At 44.7% G+C, this 25111-nt stretch overlaps 2 protein-coding genes across 2 annotated transcripts in view; both read left to right on the forward strand.

Moving 5' to 3' along the window:
• Positions 1 to 14727, forward strand: part of LOC308171122 (copine-9-like) — a gene marked incomplete at both ends in the record, with an annotated part of 110213 nt that extends 95486 nt beyond the window's left edge. Inside the window, 4 exon segments of the mRNA XM_080545993.1 lie at positions 5254 to 5327; positions 5607 to 5768; positions 5770 to 5834; positions 14721 to 14727. Of these exon segments, the coding sequence (XP_080402119.1) occupies positions 5254 to 5327; positions 5607 to 5768; positions 5770 to 5834; positions 14721 to 14727 (308 nt within the window).
• Positions 14728 to 15877: 1150 nt separating this feature from the next.
• LOC308171030 (zinc finger protein ZXDC) lies at positions 15878 to 24300 on the forward strand. The gene is made up of 10 exons (XM_080545896.1): positions 15878 to 17388; positions 17588 to 17740; positions 18113 to 18191; positions 18284 to 18414; positions 18730 to 18900; positions 20087 to 20892; positions 21101 to 21191; positions 21591 to 21763; positions 22882 to 22983; positions 23376 to 24300. The coding sequence occupies exons 1-10, from the start codon at positions 16449 to 16451 to the stop codon at positions 23460 to 23462; spliced, it is 2733 nt and encodes a 910-aa protein (XP_080402022.1). The 5' UTR covers positions 15878 to 16448; the 3' UTR covers positions 23463 to 24300.
• Positions 24301 to 25111: the final 811 nt, after the last annotated feature.

The raw sequence follows: 25111 nt of genomic DNA on the forward strand, positions 1-25111 counted from the left end.
GGCCGTGCTGATCGAAGGCGAGTCTGAACACATGCGTCTGAAGAAGAAGGTGGAGCAATCAGAGGAGATAGAGAGAGAAAGCGAGAGAGGAAAGAGAATATGAGAAAAGTACTGAAGACAGACAGATAGACAACAATGAAAAGCAATATCAAGAGATGACAAAGCAGAAACGAGTCTGGTCTTGAATGTGTTGAGAGTATCCGAGCATCGGATGGCTGGTGAGAGGGTGTTCCACAGCTTGGGATGCAGCAACAGAAAAGGCACGGTCACCAAGTGTGCGACGCCTAGTGCGGGGTATGACAAGGAGATGAGCATTGGCGGATCGGAGACCACGTGCAGGGGTGTAGGGTTGGAGTAGGTCAGTGAGGTAGGCTAAGGCCAGGCCATAGAGTGCCTTGAAGGTGAGGAGGAGGATCTTGAAGGAGATTCTGTGGGAGCCAGTGAAGTTGTTGCAGGGTGGGGGTGATGTACTCCCAGGATTTAGTGCAGGTGATCCTTGTAGCTGAGTTTTGGACATATTGTAGCCGGGTTCAGGCCCTTGCTGGAAACACAGAGAAGGACAATGTTGCAATAATCCAAGCGGGGGGTGACAAAAGCATGTACTAATGTTTCAGTGGAGGTATCAGAGAGTGAGCGTCGGAGACGGGAGATGGTTTTGAGATGGAAGACGGCAGACTGGGTGACTGACCGTATGTGGGGTTCAAAGGAAAGGGTTGGGTCCCATGACCCCCAGGTCCCTGACCTCTGGGGAGGGGCAGATGGAACAGCCGTCAATGGTGAGGACGAGGTTACCGATCCTTTGGAGGGTCTTGAGTGCAATAACTATGAGTTCCATTGTATTGCTGTTGAGTAGGTTGGTGGTCATCCATTCCTTGATTTCATGGAGGCAGGAGATGAGGGAGGGCGGCAGAGGGTTTGGTGTGGAGGCAGAGCTTGGTGTCGTCAGCATATGTGTGGAATTTGAGGTGGAGTTTTGAGGACCCTAACCAAGCGGGAGGAGGTAGATGGTGAACAGTAGCGGGCCAAGAACGGAGCCTTGAGGGACGCCTTGTCTCACTGGTGCTGAGGCGGATCTGGACCCCCCCAAAGGGACACGTACTGCCACCTGTTGGACAGGAATGATTTGAACCAAGCCAGGGGTGTTCCAGTGATGCCGAGGGTCGTCTCAAGTCGGTCCAGGAGGATGGAGTGTGAGATAGTATCAAAAGTCGCGGAAAGGTCAAGGAGAATGAGCATGTTGACAGTGCCATCATCAGCATCCAAGACGAGATCATTGACCACCTTGACCAGACCTGTTTCAGCGCTGTGCTTGGCCCTGAATCCGCAGCTTCATTATAGAGTCAATTTCCACAGGGGAGAAGGCAGAGAGGGAACAGGGATTGGGTTGGAGGAACAGTTGTATCAGATAGGTGAAGAATGGGGGGAGGGGGGCTTGAGCTGCTGGCAGATGCCATTAATCTTACTTTGAAAGTAATCAATGAATCTGTTGCAGAGATCAGAGGACGTTGAGTGAAGGGAGTTGTCAGGGGGCTAGAGTAGTCTATTAATGGTGGAGAAGAGAGGATTACTTGTTGTTAAGGGAACGAGTATTCAGGAGAGCAAACCTAGCCATTTGAGGAAGGGGAGAGATGGAGAGCCTACTACTAGTGTCAGCCATTGGGAGTTGTTTGAGGTAACCTATGTTAGTGCCAGGACCACTGTATGTATAATGGTGTCGAGAGGTAGAGCAGGGGCCTCATTTATAGAAAGTACTTTGGATCAAATTTGATGTTACCCGTGTCGTACGTAGAAAACCACATCAACGTAGTGATTTATAAAATTTCAACGTGAGTCAATTTGACCGTGGAAACGATCGTAGCTCTACGTCGGGTATTGACCTTGCGTACGCACATTACCTACTGGTTATGCAGAGTTATTACAGGCATGTGAGACTGCCTACTGTAATTCATGCAAGTGGCTCGTAATAAAATTAACAATGTTGTTATCAGCCGAGAAAATGAGTTTAATTCAAGATTTAAAGGGAACTGATGTTTATGATTGTATTTCAGTCTTTCTTTATATTCCTCCGGAGCTGTCAAGGCAACACCATCTCTCCTTCAACATGCCTATACAACGGACCTTGCCCGGCCACACGCTAAATTATACTGGATTTTCCTCCGGTGTCTGGGAGTTCACAAAGGGAGTTCGCAGCCATGTTTTCAATGTCACCTGATAAGAATGAGACCATTATATTATTACAGTATAAGCAGCACTCGAGTTGAGGGGGGATGGCATCCCCCTGAAATAGAAACAGTCAAAATCATCCCCCTTCTAAAACTGCCATCCCCCCTTTCCATACTTTATGTAGTTTTATCAATGAACGTGGTATTACTGCTATTTCAAGGTGCGAGGAGGGTAGGGTTACTTATTATACTTACGTACGTTACTTACTATTATTGTGTTTTGGTATCTGAATACTGCAATGTTAATGTTGAGGAACCAAAGCCAAAGAATTTGACTCTTGTGTACAATGAGATGTAATAAAAGCGATTCTGATTCTGATTCTGATAGTAGGTGAGTCAGAGGTCATAGGTCAGACGTCCTCTGGGTGGGACAACAGGTTAACGACTGAGTGGGGGTAATAATAGCGTGCAGAGGTCAATATTGTGTATATTATAATACTACTACTATAATATTAATAATATTACAATATAATTGTTGTTATTATAATTATAATAAACATGTAATAGTAAGGATAATAATTGCAGTATTATTTGAATATTACTATTGCGTGCATGAATGCATAATTCATCAGTCTTTTACTTCAGTGATTTTACACTGTGAGTAACTTTTAGTTATTTTGATAGATTAAATAGATTTTACAGGACTTTTTAGTCCTGTGAGTAGTATTTAATGTTTCTTCAGGGATTGATATAAAGTAGAAAAGTTACAATATTATATAATGTTATGAAATCCATGGTTAACTGTGAAATAGTGGAGGCGAGAACCACCCTCCATTCCCAGAGAGGACAGAAATGTCTGTCTGCTGGTTCTCTCTACTCCCCTGTGCCTCATTTATCAACTTATGTCAAGGAATAGTCAGATAGTCCTGCTTTCCTATGTCTGCGTCACTTAAGCCCTCAGGCTTCAAAACCAGGAAGTTAATTGTGTTTTCACCCGCCATGGCTGGTGTGTGTGTGCATCTGTGCGTGTGTGCGTGCGTGTGTGTGTCTAAATAACGAGACAACAGCCAAACAAAGCAGAGAGACCCCCACATGCAAACAGCAGAGCACCATTATTATGCATTATGCCTTTCCTAAAGTTAATTGGCTGAATGGTTTGAAGTGAAGACACTTGCCATGGACAGGTACGGGAGGGAGGGTGGATTATTCATGCCTAACGAGGAGTGAGCTCTCTGTGGGACCTATTACTCGCTACACAGGGCTGTGAGAGGGGTCAGGGGTGACTGCCAACGGATCCACCACAGGCTCTTGTGGTGTGTGTGTGTGTGTGTGTGTGTGTAGTAGAGAGAGAGAGAGAGAGAGAGAGAGAGAGAGAGAGAGAGAGAGAGAGAGAGAGAGAGAGAAAGAGAGAGATAGAGAGAGGGAGGATTGACAGCCTCCCAGCGGGCGTTTGGCGGAGAGTCTGCATAACTTTAGCTAGGCAGAGGGGTCTTTGTTTGATAGGCCTGCTGTCACCTCCACACTCTACCTACCTCCAGTTAGGGGAGCCAGGTGAGCTGGATCTAACAGAGACAGAGGGAGCCTGCCTTTGGAAATAAATCTTAACACAGTGCTTGACACAACCCTAGTGCACCGTCTCCTTCTCTTCTCCTCGCCTTGATTCTTCGCCCCCCCCCCCCCCCCTACTTCAAATCAATCAGGCCATGGGTCCTCTCCCTCTCTCCCTCCCCCATGCATGGTTTCAATGGACGTTTGAATATGTATGTGTGCAAACCTAAGCCTGTGGGAGTTGGTTAAGTGTATGTGTTTGGTGGATGTCGTGTGATGCATGCATTGAATTGGTGCGTAAAATTGGTGTGGGTGTGTGTGTGTGTCTGTGTGTGTGTGTGCGTGTGTGTGTGTGTGTGTGTGTGGTGTGCGTAGGCACCCCCTGTGCTTGTGTGTGTGTACATGTATGCCTGCGTGTTTATGCGACATTTATGCCGAGCAGGAGGCTCTGTGTGTGTGTGTGTGTGTGTGTGTGCGTGTATGCGTGTGTGTGTGTGTGTGTGTGTGTGTGTGTGTGTGGTGTGCGTAGGCACCCCCTGTGCTCGTGTGTGTGTACATGTATGCCTGCGTGTTTATGCGACATTTATGCCGAGCAGGAGGCTCTGTGTGTGTGTGTGTGTGTGTGTGTGTGTGTGTGTGTGTGTGTGTGTGTGTGTGTGTGCGTGCGTGCGTGCGTGCGTGCGTGCGTGCGTGCGTGCGTGCGTGGGTGTGTGCATGTGTGTGTGCATGCGTGCGTGCATGTTTACAGAGAAACGTTGCAGGTATGTGACATTCAGGGGAGCAGGAAGCTCCGTGACTCTGGGGATCCCCCCACATGCCTTAGTTTACCCAAGACACCTGCACCCCTCTGCTTCCCTCCTGCTGTCCCTCCCTCTCTCCTCTCGTTATCTATATTACCCCTCTCTCTCTTTCTCTCTCTCTCTCTCTCTCTCTCTCTCTCCCTCTCTCTCTTCCTCTTGCCCCTGCTCTCTCAGTAGCCATCTGGCAGCTCTCTAGGCCATCTCTGACATCCCCAGTCTCTTCTCAGTAGCTCTTTGACAGCCTGCTCCATGCCACGTCCCGATAACAACAAACCTGGCCAGCGCTCCTCAGATAGGAGACTTGTGGGAAAGGGGGACCAGGGAGGGTAGAATAGAGAGTGAGCAACTATTAGAACACAGACCAATACACAATGAGTCTCCATCCCAATTGCTCCCAATCTATCCAGTGCTTCTAAATTCAGAAGTCCTAAAGGAGAGGCCATTAGGCCCGTGGCTGAACCCTCAGTCTGAACCCTACTGTCGTCCAAAAGGCATCGCCAGCATCTGCTTCCCAGCTCCTCTATCTACTCCACTTTATTATCCACAAATCCTACTTCAAATTCATATTCATGAGCTGTAGTGTTTCAAATGTATGTTATTTTTAGAAAGAATTTTGAATCCAGTTTGAATTAATGGTGGACGTGCATAAACATGTCTTGCTTGCACTTTTACCCATTCAAGTGTCAAACACATGTGTCCTGTCTCTATCACACATGTGTTCTGTCTCTGTCTCTGCTCCACAGCCATGGAGGAGCTGGACGGGGACGTGGTCAGAGTGTCCTCTAGGGGGCGTGACGCTGAGCGAGACATCGTACAGGTACTTCAGCCTTTCAAAGTCTTTCTTGTTCCAATTCTCCTTTCGTACACTTCTTGGATGCCTCTCTGTGACTTAAAAAATATATATATATATCGTTAACATGTTGAAACATAGCACACCTACTCAACATTGCCCTGGGACGGCCGATGAAAATGAGCCCTCTGGTTTCATCTGGTGCATTTGTGGGAAAAAATATGTTTCTTATCAATGTGCCTTGCTCCTTTTGAATAAAGTAATACAGTCAAATAAGGTGTTCTAATCGGTTCTCCGGTTCTCTAGTTTGTTCCGTTCCGAGACTACATCGACCGCTCGGGGAACCAGGTGCTGAGCATGGCGCGGCTGGCCAAGGATGTGCTGGCTGAGATTCCCGACCAGCTGCTCTCCTTCATGAAGAGCCATGGCATCGAGCCACGCCCCCCCCTGCCGGCCTCCTCCACCTCCTCCTCCACCACCAACAAGACCAGCACCTTGTCCACTGGGCCCCAGGGACGGAAAACGCACCTCTGAGTGGGGAGGGGGGGGGAGGGGGGGGGGGGGGGCTGGGAGAGGAGAGGAGCCTTGAAAGAGTGGAGAGACTGTAACAGCACTAAAGACAGGTTTCGTTTTTGCGGTGGAGGACGGGGGGGGGGGGGGGGGTGTAGATAGGGGTTGGAGGGGTAATGGTAGGGGGTTTCAGCAAGGTAGGGGGCCATCTTAAAGGGGGTGAGGACCGTGACAGCAGTCAAGGTTGTTTCAGGTGTTTTCTGTTATGGTCCTATGGCGATGGTGGTCCTTGGGCGATGGGTGGAAGGAGGGGGAGGACAACAACAACAGAACTCAAAGCTTTTCCCTCGCAACACACTCCTCCTTCCATGTTGACATTACCTTCCCTGACTGCTGTTAATCCACTTATTCACTGCCCCTAGCGCTCTCCTGCCTGCCGGACACAGCAAGCTCTCTGTGATGTAACAACTGCAACTGTATATCTCTGAAAGGTTCAAATGCTGGCATGCGGCACAATCTTTGGAGCGAGAGCTCATCAACCTTTTTTTTCTTCTTTTCGCCTTTCTTTCTTAAACTAAGTAGTCATGGTGGAGTATCTGGAGAGGGACAAAAGGTTGTGCACTGTTCAATGGACAATGGCTGAGGCCGCTGAGAAATGTGGCTCACCTTTTCTCCTCCGCTCACTATACTAGCCCTGCATGCAATGTGTCTCTTTTTACGCATCTTTTTAAGGTCAAAGACAGGAGAAACTTCAAGAAACTGTGGGCCTGCGGCCTCAAAATGTTCCCCTTGGGTTGCCATGGTAGAGCTCTGACTACTCTGTGGCATTGTGTATTTTTCTTACGTAGAGTGACGTTGACATCAGAGAGAGTCGGACAAACGGTTGTTATCTAAAACAAAGGAAAGACATACAGATGACAGATGACATGTTATGTTTCTTCTCAGGGCATTTCTGGAGGCGTCGTTTTGGTTTTGACCATTTAAAATGTTCTAAATGAGCAGTGTCATCCTCTTACGAGAACTGTTTCCAGGTTCCTCTTGCCTGAGTGGTAATTGAATAGACAATAAATTGTGTTTTTGCCAGTCCACACTGTATGTAGTTCGATATTTTAGCCACATGTTTCATGATAAAAAATATATTCTATAGTACTAGATATTCAAAGTGTTGAAATTTAAATGTTTCCCTATATGACCTGAAAAAGATCGACAGTATATACAGGATTTCAGAGGTGAAAATTCAAAAAGAAAAATATTGTGTAGATATTGAAATAATCAAACTTTATTTTAAGCAGCTGCTATTCCGAGCTCCTGTTGGCATATGTTTTCTGAAAGCCTGAGTTTTCGGAACATGACGGTCATAACTGGAATTTGGCCTGAGATGGAATATGTTCTACTTCCTCTGTACAATTTCAAACCCCAGCGCAGGTCTGAATACCTGGAGGTGTCTCTAGTAAAGATCACAGTCTCTAGTAACACTCCTCCTCTAAATTCGAACTTCGCTAGTTTTATGTGGCACCTAAATGAATTATTCATGTGGTGGTTCTGTCAATGGTAGCAAACCCGCTGTCTTTCAAATGCTCTGGAGCGTGCACCTGTTCAGAATGAGAAAGGCCAACCACACACTCCTCGTCAGCCAAAAGTTTGAACATGTAGCAACGGATGTGTGCAAACTCCTGGGTCACCTTCGTATCCCTACCCATTTGTTGCCAGAGAAGAGGAGAGAAAAGGGAAAGAGTGCCTCAGAATAAGTTGTTCTCAAAAGTGTGCACCCTTGCCACTTTGCCTGTTCTGAGGGAAACGCAATGTGCCGCTTTACTTTGCAACTTTATGCATCGTTTTTCTCTGCCATAGCTCTGGTATTTGAGATATGGGTCAATATGAATGCAGTTGTTTCAGCTGGGTTCATGTTACAAGTAAACACAAGTTTATTTGCGATGCATGCAATGCATTCTTATTTTTTCTCCTACTTTGGAGAGTAATTTTCTTTTATTATTTCTTTGTCGTTTTTCAAACATATCTGGGGTATACTGTAGATGTTACAAACTATCTCAGTCTAGGGGGGGGGTTGTTATTTTGGTCGTCTAAACACTAGTCCTAACCTGGAGTGTGGTATGGGAGAAAAGATGCAGAAAGAATAGAAAAGGTGGTCTGGTTTTCTAAGAAGAAGAGAGAAATAACAGTATGGAGTTAGCTTACACCCATATTTCTCAATGAAAACTGGACCATACAAAATGTGAAGGAAAGGAAGGAAATGGAGAGAACTATCACTTTCCACTCATCCTAACACCCCCCCCCCCCCCCCTCAGTAGGTGATAATTCAAACATATTTTTTATTTGCAATGAAGTCTCTTAAGTTTTCTCTCTCTCTATCTCTCCCACTCACTCAACCACTATAAGACAGTATCAACAGACAGTATCAGGAAGATTTGCTACTGACCTTCAACAACTTACCGGGGATGCCAAAAAGCCGATGTGGCATCTCCAGCAAAAATGGGATCTCTCTGTCATTAAAATTCATAACAGTTCCATTGTTCACACTGCACTTTCTGTAAGGTGAGTGCTTGTGTTTGAAACTAGAGAAATATTGGAAAGACAGTGGCCCTAAGATACAAACAACAAGAACAACATCTGGACCAATCTCTTGGAGGATGGTCGAGCATTTCTGAGACCATCAGTAATTAACATCGAATGGCATCGTCGTAACATGTGAAAGCTATTGCAAAATATGGGACAGGACTCTGAAGCATTGTCGTTTGGCAAAGGAAAGGATATGGATATGTGGCCTTATTTCTGTTATAATTCCAAAAGTGTGTGTTAGGAAGGATTCTATTTTTATATGACTCAATACAAGGGATTTCCGTTAGTTTGCATGCGTAGTAGGCCTACAGGTTAATGCACTGCCGATGGTTGCTGTTGTCAAGAAGAATTGTGACATTTGAAACCGACTTAAACATTCCGCAATGTGGACTGTGCGGATTTTGTTAATGTTCTGTGTGTTCTTGTGTACTGTATATCTGAAGGAGCTGCCAATGCAAGGTTTGCAAAAATATATAGACTATTTGAATAGTAGATCTCTAACACACACAACATTTAAACATAGTGCATGCATGTAACATTGTTATCAAATCAAATAATAAAGCTTAATTCACATCCCATGTTGAATATGTTTACATAAAGCATGGATGTCTGACTCTCTTTTTCCCACTAAAGTGTGTTGTGTGAAGCCTATTTGCTTACAAGTATACTGTACATACACTCACTGAACACTTTATTAGGAACACTTGTACACCTTCTCATTCATTCAGGTGGTGTAATGTGGGGAATGTCTTCTTGGAACACTTTGGGCCTGTTAATATCAATAAATCATCGCTTGAATGCCACAGCCTATTTGAGTATTGTTGCTGACCATGTGTGTCCCTTCATGGCCACAATGTACCCATCTTCTAATGACTACTTACAGCATGATGTGATAACGCACCATGTCACAAAGCAACCGTCGTCTCAAACTGGTTTCATGAACATGACAATGAGTTCAGTGTTCTTCAGTGGCCTTCCCAGTCACCGGATCTGGGGCCTCATTTATAGAAAGTACTTTGGATAAAATTTGATCTTACCCGTGTCGTACGTAGAAAACCATGTCAAAGTAGTGACTTATCAACATTTCAACGTGAGTCAATTTGACCGTGGAAACGATCGTAGCTCTACGTCAGGTATTGACTTGACGTACGCACATTACCTACTGGTTATGCTGAGTTATTACAGGCATGTGAGCCGCACTGCCTACTGTAATTCATGTAATTCATATGTCTAATCGAGTGAACTCGTATTATGCTTATCACCAAGTTCTCCCATACTGTGCTGATGGACTAGTATAGTATGTTTATATCAACGGTAATCAAGTGCTTTAGTTGGCCATCACTTGGTGATGGTAAGCACTCGTAATACGAGTTGAGTCGCTGGAACGAGACGGGCGGGCGGGACCGCCACACACCACACATCTGCCATATCATACCTCCGTCCCACATGTATTTATTAATTAATTATTAATTAAATTATTTATCGTCATATTTTTCAATATAAAACAGAGGTATGATATGGCAGATATATATATATATATATATATATATATATATATGGTGCGTGGCGGTCCCGCGCGCCCGTCCCGCTCCAGTTGTAGTAGATCGTGCAACCAGGGAATCGCCGACATGTGTGAAAGGGAGAAACCCGGGAATCTACCGGCATTTGGCTCATGTGTGAACGGCGAAAATGCCTGGTCGGCACAGCTTGGGATTCCATGGAAATTACAGGGAACTACAGTATGTGTGAAAGAGGCTTTATACTGGATTTCCTTTCAATGTCACCTGATAAGAATAAGACCATTATATTATTACAGTATAAGCATTTGCCTGGTTAGTTACAAATGATCAAACGTTACAAATGCAACTTACCGAGAAGCCACCCTTCTCTGCCCTCTCCCGCTCACTTGGCTTAATTCAGCCGCTATAATTGAGCTGCCATCACAGGGCATAAATACAAAGCTCATTCACCTGCGTTCAATTTCAAGTATATTTGGTATTTATAGAAGGAAGTACGTACGCAATTTTAAACAAGCGCAGCCGGTTTATAAATAATGCTTACGTCTGTTTAGAAACATTTGCTTTTTTATAAATGAGACCCCTGAATCCAATAAAATACCTTTCGGATGTGGTAGAAGGGGAGATTTACAGCTTGAAAGTGCACATGAAAAATCTGCAGGAATTGCGTGATGCAATCATGATATCATGGACCAGAATTTCAAAGGAATGTTTACAAAATCTTGTGGAATCAATGCTATGAAGAATTGAGACTGTTTTGGGAGCAAAGGGAGGCCCTACCCAGTATTACAGTTTTTTTCTATCACTTTAACACGTTTTCTGAAAGCATGGCTAATTTTCTATTACCTCTTAACACAAATCCAAAAACTCACACACAAAACCCTAAATTCCACAAATCTCTTGCAAAAGCAAACATTGCATTCAAAATAATGTTATGTCTTCTCAAAATGAAATGTTTTTGTCAAATGACACACACACACACACGCACACACACACACCATCAAATGAATACACTTCTAAGAACCAATTGAACACTGATGTGCTCAATGGAAAAACACTATGATCAGCAGAAAACAGTACTATGATAAGATTATCAGTACTTTTGCATTTTCAGTGTTACACTACACACCACAGTATACAGTATTTATTCTGAAATACTGTATACATCTCAGCAATGACAGTTGGATTTGTAAAGTGTTCTTCATACAGAACAAACAATAGAACAAATGTAAATGCATATACTCTAGTCTACACAAAGGCCACAGGACCTCATCGACTTCACAGGCAATGTTCTCCTTGACCAAGCAGAGGGGAAAGTATCGCCTGGCATGACGAATCCAGCCCTGATATACTTTCAACACAGGAGAGCTCACATTTGGTACTTTTAATGCTAAAGCTATGATTGCTAATTGAAAAGCAATAGGTGTTTGCCCATATGAGTGTGATTGGTGGTTTGAGTTTAGCACTCTGAATGGTAGTGTTTTCCATGTGAACACTAGAGATTTTATCAAGGAAGATTGTGCCAAATGTAGAGAATTGTGTTTAGTGTTTTGTTAACTGTGTGGTTTAGAACTGCAAAATGAGTGAAAAGCAGGAAATGTGTTAGTATTTGTGAAGAATTGGTGTGAGATAAGGTACACAAGTTTCAGCTTTTGGTCATTGTGTCTCAAGTTCCGATGTTAGTGTGTAAACGATTGAGAAAAACTGTGGTATAGTGTTCAATGAGTGTATGATTTGATGTACAGAATATTATGTGAACAGTCTTCCTTCTAATTTTGTTTCTATATGATATTGTAAATGTGTATCTATGTAATTTTTTGTGTCAGTTTGTCTTGGTCAAAACCTATTTGTAAGTATGTCTCTATTTGTTTTATAGCTTTTGCTTAGGATTTAAATAAAGATATATTATTAAGATTAATCTCTGTATTTGTCAGCACATATATTCAAATATATTCTTGAATGTAAATGTTTTATGATAGATCAGTGACTTTTACAGTAGGCTACATGCTACTCCCTCAAAAGTAAACATCGTGTTCATGTTGGTCATCTCATACAGATTATTTGTAGAATTAATGGAAATCTGTGGATCTTAGAGACTGTTCTCTGCCCAATAGTCAATAATAATGTTCTAATCAGATATTTGATTGATGTATTGCTTCCCTTTTGCATTGACTATGGTAAATTCAGTGCCTCGTCATTGACTAACCATGCAGATGTCATATAGGTCTCTATATTATTTTAATTAATACGCATAAAGAAAAAATTGCGATATTTTAGCATTTTGCTTCTCAAGGTTTGATTCAACTTTCTGTGGAAAATTGGAAAATGACAGTTTTTCTCAGTTGCTAAAACACTAAACCCCATTCTCTGAACTAAATTCTCAGTGGCCTAAACTCATTTGTCGAATCAAACACTCTTTTGGCCAAACCTTAAACACTGTTCAGGCAGACACAATTTGCTAAACTCATCCGCTCTTTGTTGCCAAACCTTAAACATATTCTCAGTCACTAAACACATTTCACACTGTGATACACTTGTGTTGCAAAATTGTAAACACTGGCAGCAGAATGTGAACACAACTCCAACACAGTTGTCATCTGTTACACACAACAACTCAAAATGTAACACACATGTTTCTAATGATGTGATCAGACCAATCATTACTGATGAAATCCGCGCAAATATTGTAGACCATGTTGTTGTTCATGGGACAACAATGAGGGAAGCAGGACAAAGAGTCCAACCCAATTTGAGCAGATTCTCTGTGGCCAGCATCATCAGGACATTCAGAGTTTGTAAGTGCATATTCCCCTTTGTAGAATTGAAAGACGACCAAATGGGGGTGGAAGGACTGCACTTTTCTCCCAACAACAGGAAGCACTCATTGTTGAGATGAGAGGCCGAGGAAAACCAAGAACAATCATTACTGATGAAATCCGCGCAACTATTGCTTTTTTTTGTTGTATGCATCACTCATTGTTGACATGGTCCTTCAAAATAATGCCATCCGACTCTGTGAAATCCAGCAGAGAGTGATTGAAGACAATGTCAACTTTGATGGTGTCCTCGCATGCAACAGACAAGCGTACAGAGTACCCTTTGATCGCAACTCTGCAACAGCCAAAGATCTAAGATATCAGCATGTGCAAAAGTGTAACCTACACACACTTTTAGCACTGATGCTTCCAGTACAATTCTATGTTCATAGGCCTACTGTTACTGTAGGCTAGTAGCAGTTGCTACGTTTACAGTACTGTAAACTATATTGTAATGTACATCAATCTGGAGTGCATATACTGTAAATGCACTATTGCAGAAGTCTGTCTTTCTGTATCGCTTACTGTACTAAACTACTTTATATATTTTTATAGAGAGTGTTTGAACTAGATTCCATTGAAAGGCCCCATGAATACATTTTCATAGATGAAGCAGGGTTCAATCTGGCGAAAAGGAGACCGAGAGGCAGGAACACAATTGGTCAACGTGCCATTGTGGAAGTCCCTGGCCCTGGCCAGGGTGGTGGCAATGTCACTATTTGTGCAGCCGTAAGTAACTGGGGGGTTCTCCACCGTCATGCAAACCTGGGGCCATAATAACACTGAACATCTCTTACATTTCTGGGTGGTCTACAGGATATTATGGCTGCGCGTGAGCAGCTGCATCAGCAAGCAGTTCATCCTGTATATGTCATAGTTTGGGACAATGTGAGCTTTCACTGTGCTGTCCTGATACGTGAGTGGTTCACCAACAACCAGCGCTTCATAATGGTTTTTCCTTCCACCTTACAGTCCCTTCTGTAAAAACCCTCAACACCAGAGGGTTTTTTCTCGTTGCCTGGCAAGGGAAAATATTGGCTGTGACGTGCATGAAGTCCTCTGGCCGGACCCCGCACAAAGACATGATGTTGGAGAATGAATATCAGTGACTTTGATTGTGCAGTAATGTGCTTTTCATTTAGCTTTTTCATTTTTGGTATTGAAAGTGCTGAATGTAGATATCACTTTGACTAAGATAACTTTTTGCTAAATGCATTTACAAAAACATTTTCTGTTAACGACATGCCCAGGTTGCTGTGTCCTAAATGATTGTATGTAGTGTCTAACGAATGCTCTGTGGTGAATATATTTCTTACTTGCTGTGTGTATGATCTGAATACAGTGTTTGGTTTTGAACACAGGATAAGTGGTTTTGAGGAGATAGTTTGATTTTGGTAGTAAAGTCTGGGGTTTTGTGAATGTAGTTTGAATTTTTGGATTCAAGGTAGGTTTTGAGAGAATGGGTGGAGGTTTCAAGAAATGTGTTTTAGCAACTGAGAAAACTGTAACAGGGTATATACAGGAATCTTGAGGTTAATTTCAATGCCTTTCTAAGACTTTTTAAAGACCTTGTCAATATTTTTCCAGACCTCACCGCCACTTCGAGCTGTAACCGTTCACATCAGTGACACCTTTAACTTAACCGTTTTAGTTTGCAATAGACTAGACCACTATCATACAACAGAATTTCCGGTTCATCTTTGTTTTTTAATAAAACTAATAAATTCACTTACTTTTAATAAAAGTGTTTAGGACTCAAACTCTTTGGACAGTCTAATTCAGAAAAATACCTACAAAATTCAATACTTCAATACTTATTAAGGGTCTTGATTTTCCCAAAATTGAGTTATCAACTTTTAATACTTTTCAAGACACCGCGGATACCCTGTGTAAAAAATGATCTTATTCCGCCGCCTAGTGGTACTGGAAAATAGTTGCACCCTGTTCTCTTTGTCTGGGGTTTTGTGAATGTAGTTTGAATTTTTGGATTTGTGTTTAAGGTTTTGAGAGAATGGGATGGGAGGTTTCAAGAAATGTGTTTTAGCAACTCGTGAGCTTAGAATGATAAGGTTCTATCTCCGTTTAGAATGATAAGGTTCTATCTCCGTTTAGAATGATAAGGTTCTATCTCCGTTTAGAATGATAAGGTTCTATCTCCGTTTAGAATGAGAAGGTTCTATCTCCGTTTAGAATGATAAGGTTCTATCTCCGTTTAGGGCAGTTCAGAGATATTGAGCGTCAAAGTTTTTACATTCCAGGCATTATGTTTTGTGAGATGGAACCTTTGTATTTTATGAATTACTAACTCAAAAATGTCAACATTTAAAAAAAAATAACACCACACAGGCATTAATAAACACCTAATGGATCAGATTATGTAAAAAAAACTCAATTTTGACAAAAATGGAGATAGAACCTTATAATTCTAACGTCACGAACTGAGAAAACTGTAAACAAAAAATGATCTTATTAGGCCCCCTAGTGGTACTGGAAAACAGTCGCACCCCTGTTCTCTTAAATCTCATTCTATTATTTTCTTGATCCATTCCACAGTTTACTTTAGGGACATTCGGGGCAAGGCGGCTTACAATAAACCCTGTGGTGGCCCTCCCAGGGATCAAGGATCTCCTTCCGCACTGTGAAGGGCGGCGCCTTTTATGTGCCGCTGCTACAGGGATACCAAGATGGAAATCCAGGGGCTTTCTGAAGCCCCGAACGTTCACTGTCAACATGGCGTCCCGCGTAGACCAGCCCCGTCTCCGCCTGGAACAACGACAGGCGCTATTAATTCTCTCTCCGTTTCAGACGAAATCGGAGCTCGAAAGGAATCGCACGAACTGCAAAGTCACAACATCAACAACAACAACAGGCCTAGTAGCAGATCTCCATTTCTCCAAAATGGCAGCGGTGGGGGTGTTTGCCTTCCAGTCTCCAGACAGAACGGTAAGAGCAACACACTTCAACACACGCCACTTCAAACACAATCGACGAACGAAATCGGATTCCGTAACGTGAATTATACGTTGAAAGAGAGGGAGAGGCTAAACGCACTACAACTACCTACTGCTACTACTACTACTCCTGCGCAAGACTTCCTGAGGATTCCTGCTGCTTTTGATAAGTATGATGTTGAGAGTGGGGAGAGCATTGTGCAAATGGCGTTGCCTTTCTTCGAGGGGGAAGAGGAGCTGCATCCCACTGCCAACACCAACCCGGAGGGATTCTATGTTGTTTTCAATATCGTCGAAGAAGATGATGCAAATAAAAAAGACAGACCGGGTTTTATATCTAAAGATGGGATTAAAATAAAGGGTAAGAGGCCTGAGTTATCCTGTAATTCGATGGAGGTTGAGAAAAGCACTAGTAGTGTCCTTCTAGAATCCGACGCAGAGAATTTGAACAGTTTAGCTTTAGTCAGCAGGGCCTTGAGGAAACCTCCTATCCTCCCTCTGTGTAACTTCTTAAATGCAGGTTCCACTTCTATCGAGGGTGAGGCAACCACTGAGACACATACGAAGAAACAGTCTTCTGTGCGTTATGAGACCAATCAAAACATTATATTGACCAATGAATATGGTGAGAGCGTGTGTGGCCAGGTTTGCAGTGAGAACATTCGTGGCGAAACGCCTGGTGAGTTATTGCCCCGACCTCAGTCCCATGCTGGAGATAGCAGTGCCTTGGTTTCAGGAAACGCAGACATTGCAGAGGCAGTGGACACAAGCGAAGGGATGGACACTTCCGACTTTGTCTCAGGCGCTGCCAGCCTCCTCGTCTCTGCCAACACAGACGGGGCCTCCAATAGTTCTTCTGCCAACGAGACCTTCTCCGGAACCATCATGATAAACAACCAAAGCATTATAGTGACCATTGAAAATGGCATATTGACTCTAGCCGCGCCGCCGGAGGGTTACACCCACAAAGATGACTGCATGGTCAGCTTGAAGGAGCACCTGGGCATGAAGGACCACGAGGACATAGTGCTTCTCAACTATGACAGCGGGACCAAGTCCATTGGGAAAATCAGCAATGTGGCCGTCACTAGTTCAGGACATAGTGACTCAGAGTTGGCCCTGGCGGACGACTGTTCGTTGTCAGAGTTGGGTGTCTCTCTGGACTCGTGCCCCGTGGTGAAGCAGGAGGGTGGCGCTCTGTGCTCCATCACCGAGGGGGACCTGGTCGGCCAGGGGGCCAAAGGGGCCTCCGGGGGCGACTGCGAAAATAACGCCGATTTCCAGCACGTGAACTTTGCAGGAGCTTCTGTACTCTCCAAGAAAGGTGCCGTGGTCACGTACGGCTGCCCCCAGCCCGGTTGCCCCAGCGCCTTTGACACACGTCAGAAACTCAAAGTGCACCTCCTGAACCACACGGAGGACCAGAGGCCCTTCAAGTGCACTTTCGACGCCTGCGGCTGGGCGTTCACTACCTCCTACAAGCTCAAACGCCACCTCCAGTCCCACGACAAGGTGCGGCCGCACACGTGCGAGTACGAGGGCTGCGGGCGCCGGTTCACCACGGTGTACAACCTGAAGGCCCACGTCAAGGCCCACGACCAGGAGAACGCCTTTGTCTGCGAGATCTGCAGCGACAGGTTCCGCAGCGCCACCCGGCTGACCAATCACCAGAGGGCACACTTTGAACCCGAGAGGCCGCACAAATGCGAGTTTCCAGGTGAGACAGTCTGCCTGTTACTTAGGCTTAAGATGTATCTTTACACCTACTGTCTCTCACAGAACTAATCATTAGTATTCTTATACAGTCTTGTTAGATGTTTACACCCTTCGGTGTGCTGTGGTTGAATGAGCACTTCTGTGTTTTTAACCCCCTGTCTGCTGGCCGCCCCTGCCCTATGTCTCCCTCCCTCCCTCAGGCTGTGAAAAGACCTTCATCACATTCAGCGCTCTCTTCTCCCATAACCGGACGCACTTCCGTGAGACGGGCCAATTCACCTGCACCTACGCTGGCTGTGACAAGTGCTACGACAAAGCTTGCCGCCTCAAGATCCACATGCGAAGCCACACAGGTACCTTACCCACCCACAGTTCCTTAGTGAATGTTACGAACCGTGCATAAAGCCACCGTCGTGTTTGAGCTTAACCGACAATATGAAACACTTCTCATTAGCTTACCTTTTTTCCCACAATATTTGTATTATAATTTTTATATACCAACATCAAAGAAAAAACAACAAAAGAGAAACATACAATAACAAAGTTCACAAACATAGACACACACAACCTGCATACATTTTGGATTGAATTAAAAACAAAACAAAACTTTCCTCCACTTTGTATAAAGTATTCTATCCTACATGTTCTTCATGTATGGTTCCCACAGCTTGCTCATTAGCTTACTTGAATGACCGAGGCCCTCATTCTCCATTTTGTCTCCCCAGGCGAGAGGCCGTTTGTCTGTGACTCCGAGACCTGCGGTTGGTCCTTCACCAGCATGTCCAAGTTACTGAGACACAAACGGTAAGGCAGTCACCTACCACTTCACTTTAATTCCTGATATTGTATTTTCGTAGGAGCCTTATGTCATAGCTCCTCTTCCCCACTGTTTTCAGGAAGCACGATGACGACCGGCGCTTCACCTGCCCAGAGGAGGGGTGTGGCAAGTCCTTTACCCGGGCAGAGCACCTGAAGGGCCACAGCATCACCCACCTGGGCACTAAACCCTTTGAGTGCCACGTCGAAGGTGAGTATTAGTGTGGCAGGGTCCGCCATGAGGGGACTTCACCAACTGCTGTGTGTGGAGTCTTTTTTTCTTCTTAAAATAATCAACACCATGTACTCCAGCACCTTGTTTTTAAAAGATACCGGATGTGTTCCTTTTTCTTGTTTCGGTCATTCTCCGAACGTGAAAATACAGTATGTCCAAAACACCAAAATTGCGCCGCTTTTAAAGCACGTATGTCCATTGAACATCTCTTGGGTTCTAGGTTTTCCCTTTCCCTAAAAGGCCTGTCGACCCACTAAAACTGTTGTCTTCATCCCTGCTGTGTTGGGGTAGGCTGCAGCGCCAGGTTCTCAGCGCGGAGCAGCCTCTACATCCACTCCAAGAAGCACAAGCAGGACGCCGGCGCCCTGAGGCTGCGCTGCCCGGTGGCCTGCTGCAGCAAGCACTTCTCCTCTCGCAGCAGCCTCAAGAGCCACATGCTCAAGCACCATCACCTCAGCCCCGGTGCGGACCGCCGTTAACTCCTAATGTTTTAACTGCACATAGCTACCGTTACTGTACATAGCTACCGTAACTGTACATAGCTACCTTACCTGTACATAGCTACCATAACTGTACATAGCTACCTTAACTGTACATAGCTACCGTAACTGTACATGGCTACCGTAACTGTACATGGCTACCGTAACTGTACATAGCTACCATAACTGTACATAGCTACCTTAACTGTACATAGCTACCGTTACTGTACATGGCTACTGTAACTGTACATAGCTACCGTAACTGTACATAGCTGCCTTAACTGTACATAGCTACCGTAACTGTACATAGCTACCTTAACTGTACATAGCTACCTTAACTGTACATAGCTACCTTAACTGTACATAGCTACCGTAACTGTACATAGCTACCTTAACTGTACATAGCTACCGTAACTGTACATAGCTACCATAACTGTACATAGCTACCATAACTGTACATAGCTACCTTAACTGTACATAGCTACCTTAACTGTACATAGCTACCATAACTGTACATAGCTACCGTAACTGTACATAGCTACCATAACTGTACATAGCTACCGTAACTGTACATAGCTACCTTAACTGTACATATCTACCTTAACTGTACATAGCTACCATAACTGTACATATCTACCTTAACTGTACATAGCTACCGTAACTGTACATAGCTACCATAACTGTACATATCTACCTTAACTGTACATAGCTACCATAACTGTACATAGCTACCATAACTGTACATAGCTACCGTAACTGTACATATCTACCTTAAATGTACATAGCTACCGTAACTGTACATAGCTACCTTAACTGTACATAGCTACCTTAACTGTACATAGCTACCGTAACTGTACATGGCTACCTTAACTGTACATGGCTACCTTAACTGTACATATCTACCTTAACTGTACATAGCTACCGTAACTGTACATATCTACCTTAACTGTACATAGCTACCTTAACTGTACATAGCTACCTTAACTGTACATAGCTCATAGCTACCATAAATGAACATAGCTACCATAACTGTACATAGCTACCATAACTGTACATAGCTACCTCAACTGTACATAGCTACCTTAAAAGACGAATACCCACACGAAGCGAGACCTGACTAGGTCTCCGTCGGCCTTTGCGTTGACTCCTTGTTTGTCTCCTCATTGCAGACATCCTGAGCCAGCTGGAGACCACGTCCACCCTGACCCCCAGCAGCGAGCTCCTCAGCACCCCCCCGACCACGGCGGCGGGGCCCGGCGGCGTCTCCGCGGGCGACCAGCTGGCCAACCTGGACCTCAGCTCGTTGTTCTCCGCCGTGCCGGGTTGTCCCGCCCCCCCCTCTTCCTCCTCCTCCGGGGTAGGCGTCCCCGCGGGCGGCGCCGGGTCGGCGGGCTCCTTCACCATGGACCTGTCCTTAGTCAGCTCGGGCATCCTCACCATCGACCCGACCTCAGTGGGCACCGCCCCCAAAGCCGCGGACCCGCTCATCCTGGCGGCCGGCGGCGGCGACATGGGCGCCCACGGCTTCCCCCCTCAGGGCACCCTCAACCTGGAGGACGTTCGGGCGGTCACCCCCGAGGCCCTGGGCTCCCTGGCCGCTCTCGCCATGCAGGGGGGCGCCGCCGCCGCCGTGGACCACCACGTGCTCGCGCACACACTCAGCTCCTCCAGCGTGCTCGCCGCCGAGCCCAGCCCCTCTCCTCCTCCTCCTCCTTCTTCTTCTTCTTCTTCTTCTCCTCTGTCCTCGTCCCTCTCGGCTCAGCTGGCCGCGCCCGCCCCCGGGACGGAGCTGCTGGCGTCGCCCTCGAAGCCGGCGGCGGAGGCGGGGCGGGGAGGTGGGGCGGGACCTCTGCTGGGCTGCGTGGAGGCGCTGGGGGGGCAGCAGGAGGGAGGGAAGGTCCTGACCCAGTTTGTGTTCCCGGGGCACGGCGGCGCCTTCGGCACCCAGAAGGACCCCGAGCTCAGCTCCTTCCTGGTGAGTGGCGGACCCGCAGGATGGATAGACTCCACATATCCCAAGCAACTTTTTTTTTTTACAGAGATTTTCAGATTGAGATTTGCCCCCCCCCCCACACATAGAAATCACATGGAAATGCATCCCTCTGTAGCTCTTTTTGTAAGTTTTGCACACATAATAATAGACAGGTTGATGATAATAGCGTTGTCTTTGGCTGGTCCTGTAGGTGGCGCTGAGTGGAGGCTCAGCGCGGACTGACTACAGGGCTATCCAGCTGGCCAAGAAGAGGAAGCAGAGAGGACCTGCCGCTTGCTCAGGTAACCACAACTCAGCTCCTCCAGTGAGCTCGCTCGCCGTGTCAATAAACACATCTCCTTAAGATGGCAGCATCACAGGAGCAAAACATTAAAGCTATGAAACGTATATGACTGCGTCCCAAGGGACGGTAGTGTACTGGGGGGTATTCCATCAACATCACTAAAAGAAAATCCAGGTTTAGTCTGACAAGTCTCGCGAGAGTTCCTAAAAATATCCAGGCATATTCTGATAAATCTCGCGAGAAGTTATAAAAAATAAGCCAGGATTTTCCTTTAGCGACGTTGATGGAATACCCCCCTGGTGACTGTGTTAACTGTGTTGTTGTCCTGGTTACTGTGTTATCTGTGTTGTCCTGGTTACTGGTGACTGTGTTAACTGTGTTGTTGTCCTGGTTACAGGGAGCTCAGGACTGGGCCAGAGGAAGGGCAAAGGTGGGAAGGCGAGCAGCGCTTCGGCGTCGTCGGCTCCCACCAGCGGCCGTTTCGGTGAAGGCACAGCAGCAGCCAACGGCGGTCTGACTCTCCGTGACCCCGTCACCGGGGCCCAGTATGTACAGATCCAACTGCTGCAGGTGAGAGGGACTTCTTCCTGTTTGTGGAACTTTTTCAAAACTTTTTTCTTTCTTCACACTATGCACAGTGCCCTCAGCCTAACACTTTTTGGTGTCAGTCATTTGATGTTAGTGTAATCATTAAAGACTAATATGAATGAATGAATGGACTTTATTGTCATTGCTACAGTACAGGTACCAAACAACGAAATTTAGGAGGGGTGGCTCCCCTGGTGTTAGGAAAGGGAAAAAAAAAAAACTTTTAGAAAAAGAATAAAATCACAAGAAGGTAAGGAGCTGGTTTACATAAATAAAGGCTATGTACACAATCCACTGTACTATACTGCACAGATAGTCAACTAGGGTTGTCATATTGCACAATAGTATTGTATTACCATGCACATATGTGACGGGGTCTGGTTAAGAAGTCCTCATGGTATTTTTTCAGTTTCTTCCAGATTATTATAAAGTGCAGATTGTAAACCGAAGAAGATATGCTTATTTGAATGTTGGTTCACCTCAAACCAAATAGCCGAGAAACACTGAATCAAAACACAAGCAAAACAGCTGCCAATGGATGGCACTAAAAAGGAACTAACTTCTAACTGCATGTTTAGCACATTACAATATGCTGATGCAACATCAACATGCTAAAAACTCAAACTACACATAATTAGATGATCACACAGTCCTTGTTTGTTTACAAGCTTATAAGTACGTTTTTCACTTACCAGTAGCCTAAGGCAGACGAGACAAAATTATTAAAAAGTATTTAGTGATCCTAAAACTGTTGTTTGTTATATCGAGTGGGCACTTCAACTGTCATAATGTCATAATATAGAGCCAATGGTTACAAAATTATTATAAAATGCTTGAAAGTGTGATTTTGAAATCCCAACACTTGCATGTAAAAACAATCATTAAGGAAAAGTCTGGGAAAGAGGGCATGTGGCTTTCACAGCGGAAACGGCAGTCATTTAATTAAGTCAGACACACAGGAACACGCACAGGAACACACACAGGCACAGGCACTTGTTGCGTTAAAAAGATGAGACAGAATGATTCGAGGTGGAGACCTGCATCACTGGCTGACGTCATATATACGTTTTCTGACCAAATTACTTTGTGTGTTTTGTCAGGACGACCCAGCCAGCGACGGGGACCTTGCCTTCCAGTTGAGCTCCCAACCATCTAGCTCCCATTCCCAGCTCACAGTGGACCTGCCTGTCAACATCCTGCAGGTAGGGAGCGCTCTCGCACCACTCTTATTCTTTACTCTTACAAAACTAATTCTGTGGTGATGACGTACATTTAAATGTTTTAACATGGTAGTCATTTAGCGGACACTCTTATCCAGAGCTATTTGCCGTAAGTACATTTGTCTAAACTGAGTCCACTATCCATCTCAGCCATCAAGTGAAACGTTCCAAAACAATGAATGCCACAAGCAGTCAATTAGGGTAAGAAAACAGTTGGTTGCAGTACGGTGGCTGTCAGTTGAAGTGAAACCGCAGTAGAGTGGGTGTTTGCATGTAGACTTTAGCAAAAGAATGCCGTTTCGGTTTGTGTATTGGTATCACCTCCAGAGCTGTTAGTGTACGAGTGATTTATGGGGATTTCTGTCTTCATACAGGAACCCTCGGCCATGACGGAGGACGACAACGGCTCTGACAACTCTCAGTTCACAGGGAGCACCATCAACCTGCAGGACCTGGAGTGAGACCGTCAACCTGCAGGACCTGGAGTGAGACCATCAACCTGCAGGACCTGGAGTGAGACCAGGGGGGTCAAGGGTGAAGGAGGAGGGAGAAGACAAAAGGGCCCTGAGGGCCTCTATGGGGCTCCAAACAGGACATTCTACCTGCTCAATCCAATGAGAAAATACTTTGCACCAACAACTGTACGATAACATGATGTTCAAGCGACTTCTTCCAAAAGGAGAGTTTCTGAATTTGAACTGCATTTCCAACGCTTCGGAACAATTCTGATCATGAATATTATTTGAGTCTGGAGATGTTGAACATGGAGATGAGATGGATTCCAGAACCAATGCACCTTTGAATACATTGAATGATAAATGTTAGATTAAAAAAATCATGTTAAGGGTTTTTCTTACCTAGCTTTACTGTATCTCTGAAATACTGTTTGTACCACAATCATGACTGAAAGCACTCTTGTTAAAGAGGCTTTTTGCATTGCACATAGGTCTCCTCATGTCTGTTTTGTCCAGCTATGTTGTCAGTCCCTGTATAATGGTGCCACATTGTTGCGTGTCACAGTATGCTGTCAGAGCTCCTGTCTACAATAATGCCTTACAGACACGACATGCTGAGCCCACAACAACCACTGAGCAAATGCCGTGTTTAATTTTTATTTAGTTTTTACTTATTTTTTTGTCAGATTTATTTTTCTATGGCTGTGTCTTATCAACCACAAAGGAGTGAGACACACAAGCGTTCCATGTCGAAAACATGCCAGTCCACTTGTTGATATCTGTAATCATGGTATCTATATGTAATCAGTTCCATCATGTTGTTATTTATTAGCTTTGGTTTACGAAATGGCAAATCCTGTTGCTGAGAGTTGAAATAAAGGATCGAAGCACAATTAGACGTTTGTCTAAGAAGTGTTTTATTGTGCTGTGTTATCGTTGCTAGCCGTGTAGCCTTGCCTACCAACATTGGCCATCTGTCTTTCTGGTGGCCTTGTTGTACACACACACGTCACATCCATGTTTACCCTGGGAATGTTTCTAGTGGGTTAAATGGGTTGGTTCATAAGTTTACCCATGTGGAGGTTTCTAGTGGGTTAAATGGGTTGGTTCATAAGTTTACCCATGTGGAGGTTTCTAGTGTGTTAAATGGGTTAGAAGTTTGGCAAAATAAGTTAGAAGAGAGCTGTACCAGTTACTGTCTTTATTTAGAAATGTTGACTTCCTGATCTTCATGATTCACTCACTACCAGCAGTCCAAATATTTATAACTAGCAGTTACATAATATTTCTCCACTATGTAACTGCCAGTTATAAATACTTGGAGAAATATCATATTATGATAGAACATATAAAGATTATAATATGTAAATCTAATATGGCGACATACAAATGTTTGGGGAGAGCATTTTCTGTCTCTTTAGATTCACCAAAACAGTCCATGTGGTCCTTAAACAACGCAAAGATGCACCTGCAATGTTCAATGCCAAAATAATGTTCACACAACACTAAGGCGACCTATCCTATCATGTGACAGTCTTTGGCCAGAATGGGATCACATTAGATCACATTAATTAGGTCAACCCGATCTCTATCTTACCTAATACAATTAGCAAGAATGTATATACAGTATATTACACTCTCATTTGGTTGTTAAG

Source organism: Nansenia antarctica, assembly GCF_963989245.1.
Source record: "Nansenia antarctica genome assembly, chromosome: 15".
Lineage (NCBI taxonomy): Eukaryota > Metazoa > Chordata > Actinopteri > Argentiniformes > Microstomatidae > Nansenia > Nansenia antarctica.

What these genes read in the sequence shown, in the direction of transcription:
- LOC308171030 (XM_080545896.1), top strand. Translation starts at nt 16,449, where the DNA reads ATGGACACTTCCGACTTTGTCTCAGGCGCTGCCAGCCTCCTCGTCTCT. An exon ending in GCACCATCACCTCAGCCCCG is followed by an intron (nt 18,901 to 20,086) that starts GTGCGGACCGCC and finishes TCCTCATTGCAG; the next exon opens with ACATCCTGAGCCAGCTGGAG. An exon ending in TACAGATCCAACTGCTGCAG is followed by an intron (nt 21,764 to 22,881) that starts GTGAGAGGGACT and finishes GTGTTTTGTCAG; the next exon opens with GACGACCCAGCCAGCGACGG.